General features: G+C 34.2%; 1 protein-coding gene across 3 annotated transcripts in view; it reads left to right on the top strand.

The window, feature by feature from the left end:
* Window positions 1-24,779, top strand: part of adamtsl3 (ADAMTS-like 3) — a 391,526-nt gene that overhangs the window by 219,397 nt on the left and 147,350 nt on the right. For all 3 annotated transcript variants that reach the window (XM_003198899.7, XM_068222541.2, XM_068222542.2), the window contains exon 7: window positions 13,539-13,665. In XM_003198899.7, coding sequence (XP_003198947.5) covers window positions 13,539-13,665 — 127 coding nt within the window. The remainder of the gene's footprint in view (window positions 1-13,538; window positions 13,666-24,779) is intronic.

Below are 24,779 nucleotides of genomic sequence, written 5' to 3'. Positions count from 1 at the left end.
TGTCCAGCTAAAACCAATGGCCAAATGGCCAAAACCCTTGTAAAACCAGCCTGGTCGACCAGCTAAACCAACCAACCTGCCTAGGTTGGTTTAAGCTGGATTTTTCATTAGGATAGCAATGCAAAAAATATAGTAAATGAATTAAAAAAAAGAATATATATATATATATATATATATATATATATATATATATATATATATATATATATATATATATATATATATATATATATATATATACAGTTGGAAGTTTACAAAATATCTTCATGATGATCCTTACTTCATAACCTAAGTAGTTTTGGCATAAAAGGAAAATGCATAATTTTAAAACATCTCATTTCATGTGTATAATTCATAACCCTGTATGTTTGTTAGTTTTGGGTGTTTTTGAGTTAGTTTTGAAATGAATCAAGTAGTTTAAGGTGAGTCTTCAGAAAAACACACATGATTGCTTAACACACTGAGCAGATTCAGCTTTGATACTGGCTGGGTTTCCATCACACTGTGTTAATGTGGATTTAGAAGTATCGCTTGATAAACAAGTGATAAAAACGGCGGTTTTTAATTGAAAATTCATTGTTTCTCCAATCAAATAAATGCTTACTTGAGGTTGTTTTGGTCTTAGAAAATATAAATGCTTTCTAGAGGTTGTTTCGGAAAAAGTGTTATTGCGATTTTTGCCATTTAAAAAAAAGTTGTATCTTTAAAAAATTCAGTACGACAGTAGCCGAAAACACATGCATAAAAAATAATGTCCTATATAAGCACATTTGTGACCCAATATGTTTGTTGGTTGCCATTCATAAATCATAGGTTACCTAAACAGCAGAGCAAATACATTTATCGATGTTTGTCAAGCGGTAATAGAAAAGGAACTCATTCAGATCTTCCTTTGTTTATTTGCTTCACTCTGGCTGTTTTTCTACTTTGTTTCTGGCTTGGATTTGTGACATGTCGTAAAAAAAAGTCTGTCTAACGGAAGCGGGAGCTTACCAGGTGCTCTTGAACGCAGCACGACATGGCCAAACTCCCAGAAAACCCCAAAAGTTCTGTTCAAAACTCAAATCTGAAAATGTTATTTATACCTAAGCCTTCTTAAGTGAGCATTTACAACGCTTAAGTTAATACCTCTGTCCTTTAAAGCACAGGCAAGGCTTGTTGATGAGGTGAAAAACGCTCTTCTGAAGCCAGAGTCACTTCGTATTTACGAGGGAGAATTCTTGACCTTTTCGTCCCTGTTGTAACACTCATATTATGAGAAAACAGCGAGAATAAGCTTTACAGTTTTATCCTGAATATATAAGGATCAAGTCTTTATTCACACCGAGTTACCAAGCCATCTGCTCCTGCCATAGCATCAGTCTCTTTTTTGGGGTTTTTTACTGCGTGTCCAAAAGCTTAATGTTATTGTTTGGTGGTACTGACGCCAACACGTTTTCCATTCTGGATATTTCTAACAGCCCAGCTCACATTTCCTTAGAAAAAATGTAAGCTAAAATGGAAAGATAATGAAATAATGACCATAAACTTAGGAAAACGGTCTCCCTCTCTTTTTCAGTGTTACATATGTGGGGATTTGGGGTATATTCAGGTCACTATTCTGCCAGTTTAACCTCAGTTCTGTGCCTTTTGTGTGAGCATAATTGGGACGAAAGCGACTGGAAATGAGTTTCCATTTTGACCACAGCTCAGTTTTATGAAGCTAAAAACTAAAGTAATTGCTTCTGTCGAAAGCCTGCATGCATAATAGGCCTGATTTGGGCACTAATTTAGTATTAATTGTGCAAATGGCTTTTCGGTGCACTTAAAGCTTGAATACGAGGACATTGTTTTGACTGTTCCTTTATTGTTTATGTTTGATTAACTATTTACAGATTTGGCTATAAATAATGTGCGTTTCTGTGAAAGGGATTCCACGAGTAGTCGCAGCTTTTTGTGGATCGTGTTGAAGTTATTTTGCACATAACAGATATTACTTGTAGGTGGCAGTCATGTTTCATTCTCAGTTTTTAGGCTGTTAGGCTCTCCCAGCAGGCACACAAAGTCATAAGACGTCATAATAGGTTATATTTCGGATGAGATGTCAAGTGACCAAAATTCAGTGTCTAGCCAGCATCTAAGGATATTGTTATTTTGATGTCTAATAAGTATGTCGAATGATGTTGATATTTGGTTGATTTTTACCCTGCTAAAAAATCCAGCTTAAACCAGCCTAGGCTGGTTGGCTGGTTTTAGCTGGTCGACCAGGCTGGTTTTAGAGGGGTTTTGGCCACTTCCAGGCTGGTTTCCAGCCATTTCCAGCCTGGTCTTAGCTGGTCAGGCTGGAAAATGACAAGCTAAATCCAGCTAAAACCAGCTTGACCAGCCGGGTTTAAGCTGGACATAGCTTGTTTTGGCTGGACTCCCAGCCTGGCTAGGCTGGTCAAGCTGGTTTTAGCTGGTCATCTCCCAGCCTAACCAGCAAAGACCAGGCTGGAAATGGCTGGAAACCAGCCTGGAAGTGGCCAAAACCCCTCTAAAACCAGGCTGGTCGACCAGCTAAAACCAGCCAACCAGTCTAGGCTGGTTTAAGCTGGATTTTTCAGCAGGGTAGTTGTGTTGGAAAGTGACACAAATCATATATGAAGCCGGCATCTTAAACCAACGTCATATTGACGTAAAATACTGACATTTATTCATCAGGTATGGCAACCGAAATCCAACCTCTAACAGACGACATAGTAGTAATGTTCACACAACGTCAAGCTGTAACATCAGTAGATGTGATTTTTGGTTGTTTTTAGGTTGGAAAGTGACCAGAATCCAAAATGTTGACGTTGTGTGCCTGCCAGACAGCTGCCAACTCATTTTCAGAAGAAGTTGCTAAAGGCAGAATGTTTGTTGCAAAAAGTTGCTAAATGGTGACATTTTGCATTATGACGTAATTGCGTAATCGCAATTAAAAACCTAATTTTTGTATAATATACAAATTAACTCAGGAATTGACCTGCTATCTTAGAAAAATATTTTTTTTTTGAAATATGTTCATTTAGAGTAGTTTGGAAAAAAAAATATGGAGTAGACTATATTTAGGAACACGAAAATTTGCATTTGTTATAGGTTTTGGAAGTGGGTGTGTCAAAATGGCTTGACAGCGCCACCTATGCACTTTTAACGGACTGGCCCCTGAGCTACGAATCACGCACACACACAAAAATTGGAACACACATCAAACATGCCAAAACCTACGTAAAAGTCTCTTGGAGCGAAATCTCAAACCCAACTGGAAGTCAGATATTTTTATCCTCCTCTGCAGTTTTTGCCATTTTAAGGCATTTTATTTTAACAAACTCCTCCTAGGTATTTAATCGGATCAACACCAAACTTGGCTTTTGTCATCTAAAGGGCTTGGCGATGTTAAATTGCGAATATTTAGAGTATTTGTCAAAGGACATGTTTGTGGCGGCCTCGCAAACTTTGCGAAACAGGAAGCCATTAGAAATCAGACATGCATTGTCTGATCTGCCTCAAAATTCACATGTTTTATAACAGTTCTGACCTGAAAACGTTTACATGCCAATATCCTGATACAGTTACTTTGTGTTCACACTGAAAGCAGTGAAAGCGTCCAAGGTCACTCTGGCCGCCCTGGTGACAACGCTGTCTACCTTCAGCTATGGCGGCGACAGCGTCAAAATTCGCTACTTTGATCTTGTATTTAAAGGAGCCGTTGCAGCATATCAGTTACATTTCCGCATAAAACATGCTTTCTAGTGTGAAAATGTTGCGCACTTCTTATCAAATTCATTTAACAATGGAAGATCAAGTTGCGTGTGGTGTGGCTTTGCTCCACTTTATCCAATGTGTCCATATGTCTGAAATATCCTGAAGCAGCAATACTGTTTTGTAATCTCATTTTGTAATGAGATTCCCTCTTTTTCAAGCATAAATATATAAAACATTTATGCACATCAGTAACTCGCAAGTAATTTATTTAATGCATGTTCCATTGTAAAAATAGAAAATCCAGCCAGTGCAATTATCAAACACTTGGGAACTACTGTGGTCGGAACCAAAGTTTACAGGTCTGTGTTCTCTGAACTCCTCTCAAGCGAGTGACTACTTCATTCTGATTGCTTGCCACTGAACCGCATCATAGCTCATTACCATAAAATTAACTTGATTTCAACTTTCCTCCATGCCCAAACCGGCGAAGACGCGCCGTGCTGCTCCTCGCCGTTTATCACTCCCGGCTCTCATCGAAAATGAATGACTTCCAGCTACTTTGACGCTCTCGCCGCTTTCAGTTTGAACGTACGGTTATAGTGCCACCTGCTGGCAATAGGAAATGACATGTTTTACACTAACAAACTCTTCCTACAAATTTTATCGCATCGAATCTATGTTCTATTAGTTTAGTCCAGGGTTTTTCAAAGTCTAAGACAGTGGGCCTCCCTTTTGACACAACTTATCCATTGGCGCCCCCCTCCTCCCAAACACGCACACACACACACACACACACACACACACACACACACACACACACACACACACACACACACACACACACACACACACACACACACTCACACACACACACACACATATATATATATATAAAGACACAGACAGATGTCAGACTGTTAACTCACTTTTATCATCATTTGCATGAAAGTGCAATTATTTACAGAGTAATAACAAGTATTTTAATATAACGTTTTTAAAACTAGGATGATGGTTCAATATGAATAGAACAGATCCAAGAACTGTCCATCCCAGTCAAAACAGTGGAAGTTCAGCGGGTCTTATGCTGTCATTAGCCAAAATATCTTGACAAACCACACATAAAGGTCGTGGTTCATCAGCTGGTCCTGTCCACGTAAATCCTAAACTCAAATACTGATCATCATATCGTCGTCTTTTGGGTTTGAGCCCTGAACTTGAAGGCTTTGAATCGGGGGGTCTCAGAAACCGACCCATTGTATTAGCAGGTATATACCTGTATTGGCAGGCTTGCCAAACAGAAGCGAATTCACAGCTATGGCCTTCTGGGTAAAAAAGGCTTTCTTATTTTTGACGTATTATTTTTTTTTAGCTTTGTTTAATTAAAACGTTTAAAAATAATAAAAAATACATACAATAATTAAACTTAATAATTATATTTTTATTATATAATATTTTTTCCCGCGCCTCCCCTGACATGCTCTGGCGCCCCCCAGGGGAGGCGCGCCTCACACTTTGAAAACCCCTGGTTTAGTCCAAAGGACATTTTAAGTAATGTTTATGTAGCTCAAACAAATTATTCTGTTTTTATCATTTTTACATGCATGAGTGTTTGAATAATTCTAGGAGGAGATGCGTTCTTAAAATAGTCTAAGAAGAAGACGGAAAAATAATACGTTTATGTAGTGTAACAGTATGTTGGCTTAATTTCTCAAGCCACCATAATAACTAATTTCTAATAACTGATTTATTTTATGTTCACCATGATGACAGTAAATTATATTAGACTAGATTTTTTTTAAGACACTTCTATACAGCTTAAAGTGACATTTAAAGGCTTAACTAGGGTAATTAGGTCAATTAGGCAGGTTAGGGTAATTAGGTAAGTTATTGTATAACGATGGTTTGTTCTTTAGACAATTGAAAAAATATAGCTTAAGGGGCTAATAATTTAGACCTTAAAATCATAAGATCTTAAGATCATAAGAAAATTAAAACGGCTTTTATTCTAGCCTAAATAAAACAAATAAGATTTTCTCCAGAGGAAAAAATATTATCAGAATTACTGTGAAAATTTCCTTACTCTTTTAAACATAGTTAGGAAATATTACAGGAAAATATTTAAAAAAGAAAAAAAAATCAAAGGGGGTTTAATAATTCTGATTTTAACTGTATTTACTTCAGTTCAGTTTTTTGTCCTCCGTTCCTCATACAAATAATCATTGTGTGCTCAAGCCCACAGAAGTCACACATAAGCTTTGTGTGGCTGGAACAGTCTTAAATCTTCAAAACAAAATCTCTTTTGTGGTCTCAAATGTATTGAAATATGGCACGTATTAGGCATGTTTTGCCAGGCTTGACATCGATTTGCTTTTGCGTGTTTCATAACTGAACATGATGTGCCAATTTGAAAATGTGCAGCATGAATATAGCATTATGAGATTCGAGAGCTACACCGGAGGGTCAAAGTTTTAACCGAATTACAGCTGAAATTCAAATGTGTTTGTCTGTTTCTCGCACAAAACTATCAGGTGGCTTCACAAATATTGGAAGGGGATGCAAAGTGGTGTATGGAGCCATTTTAGCCATTTGCAGAGCTTAAAAGTGTTCATCGATGTTCAGTTTAGTTATGTTGACTTTTCCTTCTTTTTGTTGTTCCACATTAAAATAAAGACATGCAGGTTTGCTTTTACACAGAAATGTATTTAATCCTGGTTCACATGTTCGGCTGTGACCGATGTTGCATACTTCCATAGTACTTTGTATAGTTTGTAAAAAAAACAGTATACACTCACCGGCCACTTTATTAGGTACACCTGTCCAACTGCTCGTTAACGCCAATTTCTAATCAGCCAATCACATGGCAGCATGTCTTGCATCAATGGTTTAGGCTGGTGGTGGTGGTGGTGTAATGGTGTGGGCATATTTTCTTGTTACACTTTGGGCCCATTAGTACCAATTGAGCATTGTGTCAACATCACAGCCTACCTGTGTATCCATCCCTTAATGACCACAGTGTACCCATCTTCTGATGGCCATATCCAGCAGGATAACGCTCCATGTCATAAAGCGTGAATCATCTCAGACTATTGTTTTGAACATGACAATGAGTTCACTGTACTCAAATGGCCTAAACAGTCACCAGGTCTCAATTCAATAGAGCACATTTGGGATGTGGTGGAACAGAAGATTCACATCATGGATGTGCAGCCGACAGATCTGCAGCAACTGCGTGATGCTATCATGTCAATATGGATCAAAATCTCTGAGCACCTTGAGTACCTTGTTGAATTTATGCCACGAAGAATTAATATAGTTCTGAAGACAAAATGGGGTCCAAGCCAGTACTAGTAAGGTGTACCTAATAAAGTGGCCAGTGAGTGGATGTGCAAATTCATACTTAAAAGAATAGTAATAAAAGAGTAGGTGAGAAGTACCCAGATGATTGAGTTGGTAAAATATTGTCTACTTTGCTTCTTTTAGTAAAATAACATTCAAAGTATATTTGATACTTTGAATTATGTTCAGATTAAATATATTTATTTATTTATTTAATGTTTTATTAGTTATTTAATTATTGGATGCTTTTTTTATTTATTGACAGTTTTATTATTTATTTATTTATTTATTAAATGTTTTATTATTTATATACTAAATAACTGAATTACATGTATTTGATACTTTGAATATTGTTCAGATTAAAATAACTAATTAATTTATTATTTATTTATTGTTTTATTACTAATTTATGTATTGAATGCTTTACTTTTGATTTATTGAATTAATGTTTTATTATTTATTTTAGTCAATGTTTTATTATTTATTTACTGAATTTGCTTTCATTTACATGTATTTGATTCTTTAAATATTGTTCAGATTAAATATATTTATTTATTTAATGTTTTCTTAGTTATTTAATTATTAGATGCTTTACTATTTATTTATTACATTTATTGTTATTTATTTATTTGTTATTTATTTATTTATGAAATATTTTATTTTTTATTTACAAAAATTTGCTTTAATTTACATGTATTTGATACTTTCATTATTGTTCAATTTAAATTAATTAATTAATAAAATAATTAATTAATTAACGTATTTATATGAATTTATGAATTTATTTATATGAATTATTTATAATTATTTATTTATTTTTAAGTATTTTATTATTTTTATTTATGAAATATTTTATTATTTATTGAATTTGCTTTAATTTACATGCATTTGATACTTTGAACATTTTTCAGATTAAAATAATTTATTATTTTATTTATTGTTTTATAACTTATTTATGTATTAAATGCTTTATTATTTATCTTCTAAATTTATTATTTATTTATTTATTTATTTATTTATTTATTTATTTAATTATTAAACAATTTATTATTTATTCACAAAAATTTGCTTTAATTTACATGTATTTAATACTTTGAATATTGTTACATTTAAATTAATTAATTAATTAATTAATTAATTAATTAATGTATTTCTATAAATTATTTATTTATTTTTTTTTTATTTATTTATTTTTTTTATATAATTTATTTAGTGACCTAGGTGTGTTTTTATTTACATCTACAAGATACTTATATTTTTTTCAGATTAAATATATTCATTTATTGTTTTATTAGTTATTCAACCATTGAATGCTTTTATTTTTGTGTTTTTTCATTTATTTATTTATTAAATATTTTATTATTTATTTAATGAATTTGCTGTTTTAATTTACATGTACTTGATGATTGGAATATTGTTCAGATAAAATGTATTCATTGTTTTATTAATTATTTATGTATTGAATACTTTATTAATTATTTATTTATTTAATGTTTTATTATTTATTGAGAGTGCATTGTTTTTAATGCATCGATTTGGCCTTGCTATCCTGAAACTCCCAAATGATTGCTAAGCAAATGCGAAATTTTCTTGCGTTGCACCCAGTTTGACCTCACCTCCTGCGAGTATTAGGTAAATTGGCGTAAATGAAGCTTGTCTGTTTACTTGTGCTTGTTTACCAGAGCTACTGGGTAAAATCGTGCTGTTTGCTTTCTCTGGCTGCTTTTCCTATCATCCGGCTAGTGTAAACAGAGTCTCGCATTAAAACTGGGCATGCTTTTTCTGGTGCGGATGGCAGATTTCTAGCAGAGCATCACCGTCACAGATTTCTGGGAAAATATTGTGGACGCTGAGAGGAAGGTTGTGTGCAAGAAACTTCGAAAAAGAAAGAAAAAGATTCAGTGTTCTCTCATGTTTTATATGTTGGCTCTCCATGAATTTTTATGGTGCTAGTTAAGCTTAAACATTGTAGTTTGGAGCCGTGTTCTGGCCAGTCTCTCAATGCATTCATTTTACTGTCAGTTTCTTTTACGGCCGAAGCATGATTTGTTGGTCGAAGTCCCGTCGATCTGTCAGAAATAAGTTGCATTTCTTTCCAAAAAGTGTGTCAGCTCTGGGGATGAATCAGAAAAATGGTAAAGAGCTGATAATGAGTCCGAGTTGGAATATAAAAGACAGTTTACACCAAAAATGATAACTGCATTGGCATCTACACCAGAGCATGATAGCTTTCTGTTCTGCATTAATTTGAATCTACCATGGTAATACTGTGGGCTGGATTCATTCATTCATTTTATTTTCAGCTTAGTACATTTATTAATCAGGGGTCGCCACAGTGAAATGAACCGCTATTCCAGCATATGTTTTATCCAGCGGATGCCCTTCCAGCCGCAGCCCACTACTGGGAAACATCTATACACTCTTGCATTCACACACTCATACACTGGCCAATTTAGCTTATTCGATTCACCTATAGCGCATGTCTTTGGACTGTGGGGGAAACCAGAGCACCTGGAGGAAACACATGCAAAGAGGGGGAAAACATGCAAACTCCACACTGAAATGCCAAATGGCCCAGCCGGGGCTTGAACCCGCGACCTTCTTGCTGTGAGGCGACAATGCTACCCACTGAGCCGCTTGCATAATTTAGGCAAAATATTTTTTGTTGTTGTTTTTTTTTATACACTAATAATGCTGGGTTGTTGTAATTTAATGCTGGGTTAAATGTGGGAAAAACAACCACTGAGTTAAGAATTAATTTTAATTTAATTTTAAAAAATCATCATTGGGTTTTGTTCATATTTGACGCAACATTTATCAGGATGACAACTCAAACAACGTATAGATGTGATGAGATGAGATTTGTGTGCTGTGTATATGTATAAATATAAATACACACATGAACATCACATGATTAACAGTGCAATATGACTGCATATCAGCACTGGTGGTAGAAATACAGCCATATTGCACTGCTACGAGTGTGATATTGCATTTATGCAACAGTTGTGCATAAATGCATAAATGTCAATTGTTTATATATATATATATATATATATATATATATATATATATATATAAATATATATATATATATATATATTTTTTTTTTTTATATATATATATATATTGCTATTTATTATTTAACTGCTACTAAAATTTATTATTAAGTAATCCTCTCTTCTTACAATTTATTAAGTTAAATTAAATAGTCATGCATGTAGTCAAGGGGGGTCAAGTGGTTTGAAAGACCAAAAGTTGGATTATTATTATTATGTTTGAATTTATCTTATTATTCAAATGGTCAAATTTTGGAAAAAAGGAAGGTTGAATGCGCCGGCCAGTTTGTTGTTTGCCTATAGGCTTCAGTTTTTAATTTAAATCAAGTTTTAACAGATTTCCCAAAGAAAATTATGATAAAAAAATTGTATTTTAAAAATGAGTATATTTTTTATATTTGAAGAGTTTAGATGCAAAAACCTCTAAATGCCATTTCATATTTTCTTCTAAAATTAGCATTTTTCTTCAACTCCTGTGTGTGGACTCTGTGATTTACCTTTTATAGTGACAAATACGTTCTTTTCATTGCCTTTAAAGTGAAATAACTCAACATAAATATACAAGGCTGAGAAAAATGCTCATTTTGCATGGCATTTTGAGGTTTTGGCATCTGTACTGTACTTCATTACTTTATTCTAAGAATTTAAAGTCCTAATTTCTAGTTGTCTAAGTATTTTTATTATTTATAAAACTGTAATAAAACTTACAGTTTAAATGTGTAAATAAAGCAATTTGACAAAATGGTAGGAAATTGTTTTGGTACATCAAAAAGTGTTGTTGTAATAACTATCCAACAAGATTATCCAGCAAAAATTAGTTCTTAATATTTCACTAAAATGTCATATTTATTCCTCAATTAAACAGAAAATTAGGTGAATAACTGCAAAAAGGTTCAGTTTTTCAGAAAACAAATAACCCCTTTCAATAAGCTGGCTACAGGCCTGAAATTGTTATGTTAAAATAATGTTTATTAACTGATAAAGAGAGAGTTTAATAAAAACTTTCGTTCATTTTTCGTACAAATTAAACATGTCTCACAGTATTATTAAAAGATGGAGCACAGGCTGTAATTTTTCTGACAAATTGTTTCAACCAAAATTGGAGATGTTACTCTAAGAGATTAGGAGAACTGGCAGGGTCATATGTTTACATGTAGGTGTTTATTTTGCAGTTAGTTTTCAGGGAATATTGTTTACAGACTAACGTTAGTCTGTTTTAACGTTAGACTGAACGTAAAAGCGGTGAAAACACTAGCATAACGGCATTATCATGATGGACTCATTCAGTAGCGAACTTGAGTTTATGTGACTTACACTTTTCGTTGGAATAAGCTCTATATGTCCACCTCTTCTTGCTACCTCCATCCTCACTTGTGCGAGGCACACACCTCACACATCGGGAAATTCCTTCCGCGCAGTTGTTTTGGCGCTGTTTGTATCTGAGACTATGATCTGAAAGCAGCCACTCACATATACTACAGGGAAAGGCACACCCAATCACAATGTTCATATGTGTTTGGGGGCGGTGCGACTCGAGGAGAGAACGTGATTCACTGACAGCGCGATGTTTTTAAGTGAATTCAATTATTGGTGGGGACATTTCAGTAGTTTGTGGATATTGGTGGGGACGCGTTCCCACCGTCCACCCTAAATCTACGCCCCTGGTGTGTGTGTATACGCACACGCACACCCACCCACACACACACACACACACACACACAGACACACACACACACACACACACACACACACACACACACACACACACACACACACACACACACACACACACACACACACACACAGTTTAAGCCAGAAATATTAGCCCCTCTGTTTATTTTTTCCCCATTTTCTGTTTAACAAATTTTTTCAACACATTTCTAAACATGATCATTTTAATAACTCATTTCTAATAACTGATTTATGTTATCTTTGCCATGATGACAGTAAATAATATTTTACTATATTTTATATACAGGACTATATTTTATGTACACGGCACTTCTCTACCGCTTAAAGTGACATTTAAAGGCCTAATTAGGTTAATTAGGTTAAATAGGCAATTTAGGGTATTTAGGCAAGTTATTGTACAATGATGGTTTGTTCTGTAGACTGTTGAAAGAATATATAGCTTAAAGGGGCGAATAATATTGACCTTAAAATGGTGTTTAAAAAATTAAAAACTGCTTTTATTCTTGCCAAAATAAAACAAATAAGACTTTCTTCTGAAGAAAAAAATATTATCAGACATTCTGTGAAAATGTCCTTGCTCTATTAAACATCATTTGGGAAATATTTAAAAGAGAAAAAAAAAATAATCAAAGGGGGGCTAATAACTCTGACTTCAACTGTATATATACAACAGAGCAAAAATAAACATTAAATAAACAGTGCTTCATGCTTTTCTAGAGAGTCTAACAGCATTCAGGTACAGAAATTGAAGAATTAAACATATAATAACATGGTCATAACTATTAATATCTTTATTTTTTTCTCTTTAATAAATAATCTAATCCTGCGATCAGACTATTGCGGATACACACATTCTGATATCGATGCTCAAACAATATATTGTGCACCCCTATATTGAATGTGCTACATTTTAAATTCCTTCGTTACAGTTTTAAAATGCTGTGTTGTTGTAACCTAGTGGGTCAAATATCTATAAAAAAAAAAACCATCGTTGGTTGAAAATTGTAATTTAAAGTAAAATAAAATTTTAAAAGTCAACGGAACGATTGGGTTCATCCATATTTGACCTTGAACATTTGGGTTACAACAACCCAGCAGTTTTTGTGGTGGCGTATTTTGAAATACTTTAAATGCAAGAGAAGAACATTTGAGCTGCTCAAAACAACAGTTCAAATTTTTGTTTCCGATCGAATCTGTTTCCAAATAGTTCATTCATTTGACTCAGCGATTCAATGATTTGTTCATAAAGGCATGAGTGTTTGCATTCCAAATGAGATATATCGCCCCCGTAGCGCACTTAACAATCATGGCCACCATACTGAAGTGTTGTTCCAAAGCGAAGTGCTCAAGATTGGCTACTTCGAAGGGCCTTTAAAACCCCCATGATCCTTTGCGCAGGGAAGTTGTTCCCTGTCCATTTGGAAAGGCCTGTCTCTGTGCCCTAATCCCTTCAAAACTGAAGGTAAACCCTTTGAAGGTATAAGGGAAAGGGATGAACTCTTTTTGAACTCTTTCATTGATCCTCACTGAATAAAAGAATTGAATCATTGATTCAGTGAATCATTTATTTAGACAGGGGTATCCATATCTACAGGCAGGATTAGTGTCATAGTAAAAAATATGGTCTTTATTGTTATGAGTATTTTTTTAGACTGAATGGAATCTTTCCTGGCTTTATGTGTCATGTCTTGACCATCTTGTGCTTTTGGATTTTAATTTGTGATGGATTTGTGTGGTTTCTAACAGGAGGTTGGCTGTGACAGACAGCTGGGCAGCAACGCTAAAGAGGACAACTGTGGTGTGTGTGCTGGAGACGGCTCCACCTGTAGACTGATCCGAGGTCAGGCTCTGCCCCACGTCTCACCTGAAGAACGTAGGTACACACACATACATGAGCACAGTCTTGCTTTTATTTGTAGAGTTTTGCTGGAGTTTTTTGGCTTTGTTTTTTTTTTTTTTTTTTTGTTTTGCTTTTGTTTAGTTTTGTTTCCTTTTGTAAATTTTGTTTTGTTTTTTGGTTTGATTTTTTTTAGTTTTGCTTTAGTTTAGTTTAGTTTTGTTTCTTTTTTAAATTTTGTTTTGTTTTTAGGTTTAGTCTTTTTAGTTTTGATTTTGTTTAGTTTAGTTTTGTTTCCTTTTTTAAATTTAGTTTTGTTTTTTGGTTTAGTTTTTTAGTTTTGCTTTTGTTTAGTTTAGTTTTGTTTCCTTTCTTTTTTTATTTTGTTTTGTTTTTTGGTTTAGTTTTTTAGTTTTGTTTTTTGGGGTTTAGTTTTGTTTCTATTTTATTTTGTTTAGTTTTTTTTGGGGTTTGTTTTTTTTAGTTTTGCTTTAGTTTTGTTTTGTTTTTTAATAAAATTGCGTTGTGGATTGGAAAAGTGATTTAAAATTCACAGTTAGACCTTTTTTGACTTCTTATTATTATCGTTTTTGTTGTTGTTTTCATTTTTATTAAAGAACAACATAGTAATAAAAGAAATATTTAATATTAAATGTTTAAAATAAATAAATTGTATTAAGAAACTAGCAATATTTATTTTTTTATTAAAATAAGAAATATACCATTTCAATAAAGTATAAATTAATAATAAAACTGTATTACAATTAAACAAAGTGTTGTTGTTGTTATTTTAAAAAATATTAAAAGAATAAGAACCATTTACATTACAAAAACATAAGCATTATAAATAAATTAAATTAAATAAAGTATTACTTAAAAATTCTGATGAATTAAAATTAAGAGAGCCATACATTTCAGATTTTATGGCTGTTGTGTTTTCCCAGGGACTAAGCCGACAAGAAAATGAATGAATGAACGGCTGTTGTAAACTCTACATTTTCTAATGCTAATATCATCTTCTGCAACTACTCAATATTAAACATCTAAAAATAAATAATAGAGAAAAGCAGGGAATGGCTAAGGCTCTTGTTGACAGTAGGTTTATAAGTGCTTTTTATTACAAGTTTGGAAGATGTTGGCGCATGTTTTTTTTCCCAAATGCACATTATAAGCAAGACAAACTCAAAACAGATGAAGAGATGAGTTCATCTGGATTACTGAAAACAGACGATTATGAACAGTGTGCATTTAAAAACACACAGTGCCACAATTTACTCTGAACTCTCTAAAACTCTGTGAAACACTCTGAAAAAAAAATATAATAAAAAAAAATAATAATTATATATATATATATATATATATATATATATATATATATATATATATATATATATATATATATATATATATATATATATATATATATATATATGTATGTATGTATGTATGTATATATGTATGTATAGTTAAAATCAGAATTATTAGCCTCCGTTTGATTTTTGATTTTTTAAATATTTCCCAAATTATGTTTAACAGAGCAAGACCATTTTCACAATATGTCTGATAATATTTTTTCTTCTGGAGAAAGTCTTATTTGTTTCATTTCAGCTAGAATTAAAGCGTTTTTTTAGTTTTTTAAACACCATTTTAGGGACAAAATGATTAGCCCTTTAACCTTTTCGATTGTCTACAGAACAAACCATCATTATACAATAACTTGCCTAATTACCCTAACCTGCCTAGTTAACCTAATTAACCTAGTTAATCCATTAAATGTCACTGTAAGCTGTATAGAAGTGTCTTGACAAATGCCTAGTAAAATATTACTTACTGTCATCATGGCAAAGAAAATCAATCAGTTGTTAGAGATGAGTTATTAAAACTACTGTATTATGTTTAGAAATGTGTTGAAAAAAATTTCTCCGTTAAACAGAAATTAGGGGAGAAAAATAAACAGGGGGGCTAATAATTCTGACTTCAACTGTGTGTGTGTGTTTGTGTGTGTATATATGTAAATATATGTATATATATTCTGTCATCCTTTACTCAACCCTTTACTTGTTCCAATACTGTTTGAGTTTGTTTGTTCTGTTGAACACAAAAAAGGATGTTTCAAAAAATGTTGGAAACCGGTAACCGTTGACTTCCATTGTATTTGTTTTTTCTACTATGGAAGTCAGTAGTTACAGGTTTTCAGGTTTCTTCAAAATATACTATGGAAGTCAGTGGTTACAGGTTTTCAGGTTTCTTTAAAATATACTATGGAAGTCAGTGGTTACAGGTTTTCAGTTTTCATCCAAATGTCTTCTATCTTCCGTTGAACACAAAAGAAGATATTTTGAAAAATGTTGGAAACCTGTAACCATTGACATCCATGGTATTTTTTTTTCCTACTTTGGAAGTTAGTGGTTACAAGTTTTCAGGTTTCCTTAAAATATCTTTTTTCTTCTGTTGTACACCAAATAAGATATTTTGGAAATTGTTGGAAACCGGTAACTATTGTCTTACATAGTGTGTGTTTCTTCCTACTACTGAAGTCAGTGGTTACAAGCTTCCAGGTTTCTTCAAAGTATCGTATTTCTTCTGTTGAACACAAAAGAAGATATTTAAAAAATATTGGAAACCAGTAACCATTGACTTCCATATTTGTTTTTCCCACTATGGAAGTCAATGGTTTTCAGCTTTCTTCAAAATATCTTCTTTCTTCTGTTTAACACAAAAGAAGATATTTTGTAAAATGTTGGAAACCTGTAACCATTTACATCTATACTATTTTTTCCCTGCTATAGAAGTCAGTTGTTACAGGTTTTCAGGTTTCTTCAAACCATCATCTTCTGTTGAAAACAAAAGAAGATATTTAGAAAAATGTTGGAAACCAATAACCATTGATTTTCATAGTATTTGTTTTTCCCACTATAAAAGTCAATGGTTGCAGGTTTTCAGCTTTCTTCAAAATATATTTAGTGTTTATCAGAATAAATAAGTATGGAACCACTTGACAGTGAGAAAAAAAGTGAGTACATATACATTTTTGGGTGAACTAACCCTTCAAATTTCAGCTTCTACCATTTGATAATTGCACTGAGCCACATTGGTTTTATTTCGATAAATTTTGCCACTCCACATGATTCCATACATTCCAATGAGTCATTGGCTTTTTCTTTCTTTTACTTGCGTCTTAATGTTTATTGCCATATCAAATCAAATAATCCTCAAGCTTTAGAAACACTCGAAAGCCATAAACCCGTATGCGTTTTAGCCAGTCAGACGTTCCCTGTGGTCTTCGGTTAGTGCACGCATTGGCAGCTTTATTTGCCTGCCTAATTTATGGGATTGCCAACAGACGGATTGTTTGCATTCTGGGACTGCAGATAGAGTTATTGATTCCCTTTAAAGCATTTGAGGGGAATTTCAAGTCCATCTGTGAGAAATAATACACTTCATGCTGCGGCTCTTGCTTGTAAATAGCTAGTTGTCATTTATTTAAGATTATTACCCAAAACACTCAGTCTGCCGGGCACGTTTTGCGTTTTCAGGCCGGACGCCACTGCTGAAATCATGTCTGTTTATAAAAATATCAAATAACTCAAGCGTTTTATGTAACAGCCACTCCCCAAATTATTTAAGACAGCTAATTTTTATTTCTGAACACCGTGCGGCTGAATATAGCCAGCTATTTCTGTGGCACTTGTCTTGAGTTTTGTATTGATTTTGGTACGGTTTTGTGTTTGATGGCTGCTGAGGATTATTCCTCATCCAAAAAATTCCTCTGTCTTACAGTAAAAGTGCTCTTTTTTTATCGCTGCTGTGTTCCAAATCCTAGTAAACTGCGTAGGCAGCATTTTTAGGCACCGTAAGCTTGCTCCCCACACAAAGCTGGTTCCAGTGTGTAGGAAGCATGACTGTGTTGCCTTCTAAGATAGCTTTGGCAACACCACATGTATCCTTTGTGGGAAAATGCATTGCGATGACATGAGAAAGTTAATTATGTGTGCGCGACTTTTCAAAAGAATTTCTTTATGATTTTGAAAGCTCTTATTAGATCAAATATGGAGTAAAATACTTATATTGTGAGAAATTTTGTTATTTGGTTTCCATTTTATTTTTCTTGTGATACAAGGCTAAGTTTATCAGCATCATTACTCTAGTCAGTTTGGGCTTTATTTTAATGATCTAGATCTAAAGCACAGGGCGAAAAAGCATAAAGAGCAAATCTGAATCCACTTTTGCTATTTTAAGGTGGGAAAAATGGTCGCAGTGCATGGTCTAACAGGGTTGAGCTTATTCTCTTAATGAGTTATGGGTGTGTTTTGAGCATAACGTACATCAAACCAATCAGAGTCTCATCTTTCCTTCCTTTAAGAGTCAGTTGTGTCACGCATTTGCTATTTACATGGCGGACTTTGTAAATGGACAAACTGAACACTAGCCAGAAAACAGTTGCAGCGCGAGAATAAAGAACGAGCATCCTCCATTACTTTCTCTTTACTTTACTTTTTCTTTTTACTTTACTCCTTTATTTTCGTGGATAGGAAACAGTGTTGGACGCACTCCACTGAAGACATGCTTTAGCCTACATAATTAATTTAGATTGTTAACCACAAAGATTTGTTTCAAATCTATTTTTAAATTCAGTTCAAATTTTCAGCAAACAAATAAATGAACAACAATAATTAATTGTGGTCAAAAAAATGAGTTATATCCAAACACACGTCCTGCTCCTATGCCCCATATGGTGACGAAGACGTCGAGCCTCACCTGGGTCAGTTGACATTTCTGTGTGGAGTTTGCATGTTCTCCCCATGTGGGTTTCCTCCAGGTGCACCAGTATAAAAATATATCAAATAAAATATATAAAAATAAAGTGCAAATTTATTAAAAATAAAAAACCTGAAAAATCACTTGTACATCAATATTGGCAGCCTTTGCTGAAAAGCTCTAAATTGAGCTCAGGTACATTCAGTTTCCACTGATCATTCTTGAGATGTTTCAGCAGCTTAATTGGAGTTCACCTGTGGTCAATTCAGCTGATTGGACATGATTTAAAAAGGCATACACCTGTTTATTTATGGTCCCAGGGTTGAGAGGGCGTGTCAAAGCACAAACCAAGCATGAAGACAAAAGAATTGACTGTAGACCTCCGAGACAGGATTGTCTCAAGGCATAAGGCTGGGGAAGGTTACAGAAACAGTTCTGCTGCTCTGAAAGTTCCAATGAGCACAGTGGCCTCCATCATCAGTAAGTGGGAGATGTTTGGAACCACCAGGACTCTTCCTAGAGCTGTCTAGCCATCTAAACTGAGCAAACAGGGGAGAAGGGTATTAGTCAGGGAGGTGATCAATAACCTGATAGTCACTCTGTTTGAGTTCTATAGCTTGCTTCTGTGGAGAGAGGAGAACCTTACAGAAGGACAACCATCTGTGCAGCAATCCACCAATCAGACCTGTATGGTAGAGTGGCCAGACTGAAGGCCACTCCCCGCCTGGAATTTGCCAAAAGGCATCTGAAGGACTCTCAGACCATAAGAAACAAAATTCTCTGGTCTGATGAGACTAAAAGTGAACTCTTTGGAGTGAATGCCAGGTGTTACGTTTGGAGAAAACCAGGCACCGCTTGTCACCAGGCTAATACCATCCCTACAGTAAGGCATGGTGGTGGCAGCATCATGCTGTGGGGATGTTTATCAGCAGCAGGAACTGGAAGACTGGTCAGGATAGAGGGAAAGATGAATGCAGCGATGTACAGAGACATCCTGAATGAAAACCTGCTTCAGAGTGCTCTTGACCTCAGACTGGGGCGACGGTTTATCTTCCAGCAGGACAATGACCCAAAGCACATCGTTAAAATATCAATGGAGTGGCTTCACAACAACTCAGTGAATGTACTTGAGTGGTCCAACCAGAACCCAGACCTAAATCCTATTGAACATCTCTGGAGAGATCTGAAAATGGCTGTAAACTGTCTCTTCCCATCCAACCTGATAAAGCTTGAGAGGTACTGCAAAGAGGAATGAGCAAAAATTGCCAAAGACAGGTGTGCCAAGCTTCTGGCATCATATTTAAAAAGACTTGACGCTGTAATTGCTGCCAAAGGTGCATCAACAAAGTATTGAGCAAAGGCTGTGAATGCCACAGCGGAATGAACCGCCAACTATTCCAGAGTATGTTTTATGCAGCGGACCTATAGCGCTTGTTTTTGGACTGTTGGGGAAACTGGAACACCCAGAGAAAACACACGCCAATACGGGGAGAAAATGCACTCTCCACACAGAAATGCCAACTGACCCAGCCAGGGCTCGAACCGGCAACCTTCTTGCTGTGAGACGACAGCCCTAACCACTGAGCCACCGTGCTGCTCTCAGGTTGAACAAACTAATGTGCATACACGCGTTAGACAGAAAGTGTTCCTGAGACGCTCAAATGTGCGAATAAAATGACAAATGTACACAATTATTGAGATAAGTTACATCCACCTCCCAACCTCCCACCCAAAAACTCAATCCGGGCTTGATGACAGTCAGGATTCCAGAGCGTCACATGGATCTGTTAATATTGAAATGCAATAAAGCTGCTAATGAGCCTCTGGCACTTCTCGTTCATTCCTTCTACCCGGCGCTGACTCATTTCTGCATTTTTGCTTGCAAGGAGAAACACAGATGCATTGTGGGATGCATTAGATTTTTATTTGTGGGTTGATTCATCTATGTGGAGCCATTTTAGATTATTTCTTTCCTCCATCGTTATAAACAAATTTGAAGTCACACTTGCACGGTTGAGTTCTTTTTAAAGCGAGGGGCAATTACGTCTTGGGCTTTTTTATTGCCAATTTTGAAACGCGGCATTGTTTGAGTGCTTTTTTTTTTTACCTGTTTACAAGTGACTAGTGTCTAAAAACGTTATTTCATTATGGCAGTAAATTCTAAATATGTTTCCAAAAGTAAATATTTGCGGGCTCCCATGATGTTGGCGCACATCCAGACTCTGTAATTGCTGGATGAAAAAGGGCGAAGGGGAAAAACCCCCCCAAAAAACACTGCTTTTCATTCATTAATTCTTGCTAATGGAATAAACGACATTAACACTTTGCATTGATGCAAAACACCTACTTTATATTAGAGTCCAAAGTTCCTAGATGTTATTTGAAAACTGGAGCTTGCCAAGGAATCTTAAGACTCAGATTTAAAACACAATTTAAAGCTCACTGAAAAAAGTGATTATGTAATTATACTGTGTTACGTTCACTTAACTTTGCACATACACCACCTGGCATACCTGATTATACGAATGCTTATTCTGACCTGCTCTTTTTTTGAATGAATAAAAGAATAAGTGATCACGCTTAATAATATTATTTTAGTTGAAAAAAACAATTGCTGTTTGGTTAACAAAACGACAACGGCAAAGTTTAAAGACAAAGGCAAAGTTTAAAGAAATAAAAAGACAGTTAATTAGTATTTTGGGGGTCGCACTGTGTATTTTAATATGTCGTAAAAGAAAATAAACATGAAAGCAAGTTTAAAACTGTATAATTATGTTATTATTTAATTTATTGACGCATATGCTGAGAAACAGAATTGTTTGTATTGTAAATATATATTTTAATGTATACTAATATTTAATGTTTTATTACAGCTTGAAAATGAAGCACAATCAAAATTACTCAATTTTTCAAATTATGTTTTATTATTATTATTTATATTATTATTAGTTTTATTATCAACGTATTATTATGTGTATTATTATTAATAACATTATTAATATTATATATATATATATATATATATATATATGTATATATATATATATGTATATATATGTATATATATATATGTATATATTATTATTGTTATTATTATTATTATTATTATTATTATTATTAATAATATGTTTATTAATAATATTACTAATGTTAAAATTATTATTATTATTAATATTGTTATTGTGTATATTGTTATTATTATTATTAGTGTGCATATTATTATTATTATTATTATTATTATTATTATTAATATTGTGTTTATTAATAATATTACCAATGTTAAAATTATTATTATTATTATTATTATTATTATTATTATTGTTGTTGTTGTTGTTGTTGTGTATATTGTTAGTATTATTATTAGTGTGCATATTATTATTATTATTATTATTATTATTATTATTATTATTATTATTATGTTTATTATTATGTTTATTAATAATATTACTAATGTTAAAATTATTATTATTATTATTAATATTATTATTGTGTATATTGTTATTATTATTATTAGTGTGCATATTATTATTATTATTATTGTTGTTGTTGTTGTTGTTTTTATTATAATTATATTATTGTGTATATTATTGTTGTTGTTGTTATTACTATTATTATTTATGTTATTATGTATATTGTTATCTATATTATTGTGCATATTATTATTATTATTATTATTATTATTATTTTATTATATATATATATATATATATATATATATATATATATATATATATATATATATATATATATATATATATATATATTGTGCTATTGTCTAGATAAAATTTAATTATATTTGAAAATATTTTATTATTTTAAAATTAGGCATTTTTTGGTAGTAACTTTAACAAAACTCAAGATTACCTCAATAAATATATTATAACATTTAAAAATTCAGCTTATTTCATACTTTTGAAATTAGATTTAAGATGGTCGAAAAGAAAGACTCTCATGACTCTCGTTCTCATGAGTTATACGTTTTTATGTAGCTCCAAACACATTCCAAAACAAATAACAATAATTATAAAATTTTGCCTTAATATCCTTCAAAAATTCTGATGAAAAACATGGGTTTGAGTAAATAATGATTCATGTCTGTATGAACTATTTCTTTGCTCCGGGGGCTTATCCTTATGATACGTCTAATTGTATAAGAAATCAAAATAAATTATAATAAATAAATAAAGGTATAGGGATGCGTAACTGGAGAGATTTCCTGTATTGCTCTTTCTATTCCCCCCATCATGCCTGCTTTTACAGAACGCTCTGAGTCCAAGTATAACTGAAAGCACTCAGACTGCTCTGTGTTGTGGTTTTCTGTTTACCGAGCTGGAAATTGGTGGCTTTCTCTTTTTTCAGCAGTACACTGCGAGACCACAAATGGGTTTTATGGAGAGAGCTCCAGCACATTAAGCGTGGCGGGGTGGCTGTGTGTGGAGTGTGTGTGTGTTGGATTGTGTTTGTGTCTGTGCGTTTGCGTTTGTAACATGCGCTATAGGTGAATTGGATGATCTAAATTGTCTGTAGAGTATGAGTGTGTGTGTCTGTGTAAATATTGAGCGTATGGGTGTTTCCTAGTACTGGTTTGCAGCTGGACGGACACTGCATTAAACATATGCTGGAATAGTTGGCGGTTCATTACAAAAAATGTACGCAATAATTAGTGAATGAGACCAAATGTCTTCTCAACTTGTCTGCAGGACAATACAAAACTCATCCAGGCCTCAGATGTTACTGTAAAGCGTGAAACTAGAAGTAATTCATTCAATGATTAATTGTTTGATTGAGTCAATGATTCAGTCATTTATTGATTCATTTAATGATTCACTAATTAATTAACAGTTTTTTTGGGGTTGGTTGGTTGGTTGATGTGGTTGGTTGGTTGGTTGGTTGGTTGGTTGGTTGGTTGGTTGGTTGGTTGGTTGGTTGGTTGGGTAGTTGGTTGGTTGGTTGATGTGGTTGGTTGATTGATGTGGTTGGTTGGTTGGTTGGTTGGTTGGTTGGTTGATGTGGTTTATGTGGTTGGTTGGTTGGTTGGTTGGTTGGTTGGTTGGTTTGTTGTTTGGTTGATTGATGCGGTAGGTTGGTTGGTTGGTTGGTTTGTTGGTTGGTTGATTGATGTGGTTGGTTGGTTGGTTGGTTGGTTGGTTGGTTGGTTGATGTGGTTGGTTGGTTGGTTGATGTGGATGGTTGGTTGATTGATGTGGTTGGTTGGTTGGTTGGTTGATGTGGTTGGTTGGTTGATTGATGTGGTTGGTTGATTGGTTGGTTGGTTGATGTGGTTGGTTGGTTGATTGATGTGGTTGGTTAATGTGGTTGGTTGGTTGGTTGATTGGTTGATGTGGTTGGTTGGTTGGTTGGTTGGTTGATTGGTTGCTTGATGTGGTTGGTTTTTTGATTGATGTGGTTGGTTGGTTGGTTGATGTGGTTGGTTGATTGATGTGGTTGGTTGGTTGATTGATGTGGTTGGTTGGTTGGTTGGTTGGTTGATTGATGCGGTAGGTTGGTTGGTTGGTTTGTTGTTTGGTTGATTAATGTGGTTGGTTGGTTAGTTGGTTGGTTGATGTGGTAGGTTGGTTGGTTGGTTGATTGATGTGGTTGGTTGGTTGATGTGGTTGGTTGGTTGGTTGGTTGGTTGGTTGGTTGGTTAATTGGTTGATTCATGTGGTTGGTTGGTTGGTTGATTGATGCGGTAGGTTGGTTGGTTGGTTTGTTGTTTGGTTGATTATTGTGGTTGGTTGGTTAGTTGGTTGGTTGATGTGGTAGGTTGGTTGGTTGGTTGGTTTGTTGGTTGGTTGATTGATTGATGTGGTTGGTTGGTTGATGTGGTTGGTTGGTTGGTTGGTTGGTTGGTTAATTGGTTGATTGATGTGGTTGGTTGGTTGGTTGGTTGATGTGGTTGGTTGGTTGATTGATGTGGTTGGTTAATGTGGTTGGTTGATGTGGTTGGTTGGTTGATTGGTTGATGTGGTTGGTTGGTTGGTTGGTTGGTTAGTTGGTTGGTTGGTTGGTTGATTGGTGTGGTTGGTTGGTTGGTTGGTTGATTGGTTGGTTGATGTGGTTGGTTGGTTGATTGATGTGGTTGGTTGGTTAGCTGGTTGGTTGATTGATGCGGTAGGTTGGTTGGTTTGTTGTTTGGTTGATTGATGTGGTTGGTTGGTTAGTTGGTTGGTTGATGTGGTAGGTTGGTTGGTTGGTTGGTTTGTTGGTTGGTTGATTGATGTGGTTGGTTGGTTGGTTGGTTGGTTGGTTGGTTGGTTCGTTGGTTGGTTGGTTGGTTGGTTGGTTGGTTGGTTGATTGATGTGGTTGGTTGGTTTGTTGATTGATGTGGTAGGTAGGTTGGTTGGTTGGTTGGTTGGTTGGTTGTTTGGTTGGTTGGTTGATGTGGTTG

This window comes from Danio rerio, chromosome 7 (genome assembly GCF_049306965.1).
Source record: "Danio rerio strain Tuebingen ecotype United States chromosome 7, GRCz12tu, whole genome shotgun sequence".
NCBI lineage: Eukaryota > Metazoa > Chordata > Actinopteri > Cypriniformes > Danionidae > Danio > Danio rerio.
Note: the sequence above shows the minus strand (reverse complement) of the source record. Positions and strands in the feature narration are given on the sequence as shown.